This window comes from Lolium rigidum, chromosome 6 (assembly GCF_022539505.1).
Source record: "Lolium rigidum isolate FL_2022 chromosome 6, APGP_CSIRO_Lrig_0.1, whole genome shotgun sequence".
Lineage (NCBI taxonomy): Eukaryota > Viridiplantae > Streptophyta > Magnoliopsida > Poales > Poaceae > Lolium > Lolium rigidum.
Window position 1 is genome coordinate 269,311,400 of NC_061513.1, and position 2,177 is coordinate 269,313,576.

At 47.1% G+C, this 2,177-nt stretch overlaps 1 protein-coding gene across 1 annotated transcript; it reads left to right on the forward strand.

Annotated features, from left to right (window-relative positions):
• Window positions 1-286: 286 nt before the first annotated feature.
• LOC124664117 (putative F-box protein At3g58860) lies at window positions 287-1,924 on the forward strand. Its single transcript, XM_047201709.1, has one exon. The coding sequence runs from the start codon at window positions 287-289 to the stop codon at window positions 1,922-1,924; it is 1,638 nt and encodes a 545-aa protein (XP_047057665.1).
• The last annotated feature ends 253 nt before the right edge of the window (window positions 1,925-2,177 follow it).

The following is a 2,177-nucleotide window of genomic DNA, read 5'->3' on the forward strand; positions in this document are numbered from 1 at the left end:
TAACCGCGTCGCGCCGCATCAACCTCATCTGCGCCGGAGAGCCGCCGCTCTGAATCGGCTGGCCGGACTCCGTTCGTTGCTGCCTCTCCTGCGCCGGTGTGCAGTGTCAGAAGAGGCAGACCAACAATAAGCAGCTCCCTTTTAAGCTGCAAGCCGGAATCGCATATCGGCCTCTTCAGGAAATCGATTCCTTTCCTCAACGAAGCCGATCCTTTCTCAATCTCCGAGTCGTAGCCAGAAGCGGAGACCAATACGCTCTACATATATTTCCAGGGGGGCACCCCCGATGCCGTCAGATTCAGAGGAGACCAGATACCAGCAGGCAAGAAAAGCTCTCCAGTCGACGGCGCCCCCGATGGCGTCAGGTTCAGAGGAGACCAAATACCAGCAGACCATCAGAAAAGCTCTCCAGGCGACGGATGCCATGGTTGATCCTCTCAGTCTTCCGCATATTTGTGCCATGACGAAAATCGTTCGAGAAGATAGGCTTGGCCGCTTACCCGACGATATTTTGGTTAACATCCTTGACAGACTCAATGTCCGAGATGCTGTAAGAACCAGTGTCCTTGCCCGGCGGTGGCTGCATCTCCCTGCTACGCTCTCTCGTCTCACCATAGATGTTCGGGACTTTGTGGCTAAACCTGCCGCAACGTGCCATGGAGAAGAAATTGAACGGGGCAATACAACTATGGTTGAAGTGACAAAGAGCATCCTGGCACGCAGGGTTTCAAGCCCAAACAAGATTCGCTCCATGTGCATGGCGTTCTTCTTGAGAGAAGATGACATAATATCCATTGGACAAGCTGTTGAGTACATCATGGCGTTCCACACGGTTGACTTTGAAATCACACTTTTTACAGAGATGGATTACACTCGTTGCAACCAGGATGATAAGATCAACTACGGGATACTATTCAGGTTGTTTGTTGATTCTTGTCCAATTGCATTTGCTGGTGTCACACGCCTCTGCCTAGAGAATTTGAGATTTGGTGAATCAGACATCCCTAACGTCCTCAAAGTATGCAAAGGATTAAAGCATCTAAGTCTGTCCTATTGTAATGCCGCAAGAGGGACCATTATGAAAGTTGAACACTCTAAACTCAGTGAGCTGCTTATTTTTAATTGTTGTTTTGAAAAAGTCGAGCTCAACTCGCTGCCAAAACTCATATGGATGTTCTTCGGCGGTTGGAAGTCAAAAGATCCACTGTTTCTGGGTTATGTTCCATTGCTTGAGGCTGTTAGCCTTAGTACTGTCAGTCTTAGTCATCACAAGATGGTCAAGTTAAGTGAGATTTTTGGTGGTACCTCTCCACGATCCCTGAGGTTGGGATTTGAATGCGAAAGGATTTGGGTTCAACCAGAAAGTGTGACGAAAAAATTGTCATCTGTGTTCCATCAACTAAAGTTTGTGAATCTAGATAATATTGCTGAAGGGTGTGATCTCACATGGACATTGTTCATCCTTGAAGCTGCTCCCAACCTGAAGGAGCTATACCTGATGGTATGGGATCATCTGTGTATAATGACAACAAATGAGGAGGAAAGGCGAGCACTCTCGTATAGCGAGAAGAAGGGTGTTGAGTGGAAATCACCTGGACCTGATTTCCAGCACCATAGCCTGGACACGCTAGTAATCTTTGGCTTTCAGTCTGACTGCATGGTTAGGTATGTCAGACGTGTCATGGAAGCGGCTGTCAATCTGAAGGATGTTTTCCTGTACCATAGGCTAAACTGCATGAAGTGCGAGCATAGCTACACTAACCGTCCGCTGAAGTACCCGTCTAACGCGGAACAGAAAAGTACAGTGCTAAAGAAACTCACCAGGAGGATCAACTCGTCTGCCACAATTCATTTACCAGACGACAACATAACTGCTGATCAACGTGCAAAAAAGGGTATTCTTCCAAAACTGAGAGGATGTTGATTAACTCAAAAAAGGGCGACTTTCCAAAACCAAGAGGATAATGTGCTGAGAAGTTTGTTTGCTGCCACTTCCCCCTTCAAATTGTTAGATAGGCTTGAAGCAGGTTCGCCTAATTCATAGCCACCGGACGTTCTGATTGGAACGACGAATTCTAGCTCAGAACCTTCTACTTTTACCTACACGGCTACACTGAACTCAATTTCAACCCTTTTCATACATTTTGAGCATCAAAGCTCGACTGTTCGTCTGTTCC

Coding starts and splice junctions, on each gene's coding strand:
- LOC124664117 (XM_047201709.1), top strand. CDS start 287: ATGCCGTCAGATTCAGAGGAGACCAGATACCAGCAGGCAAGAAAAGCT.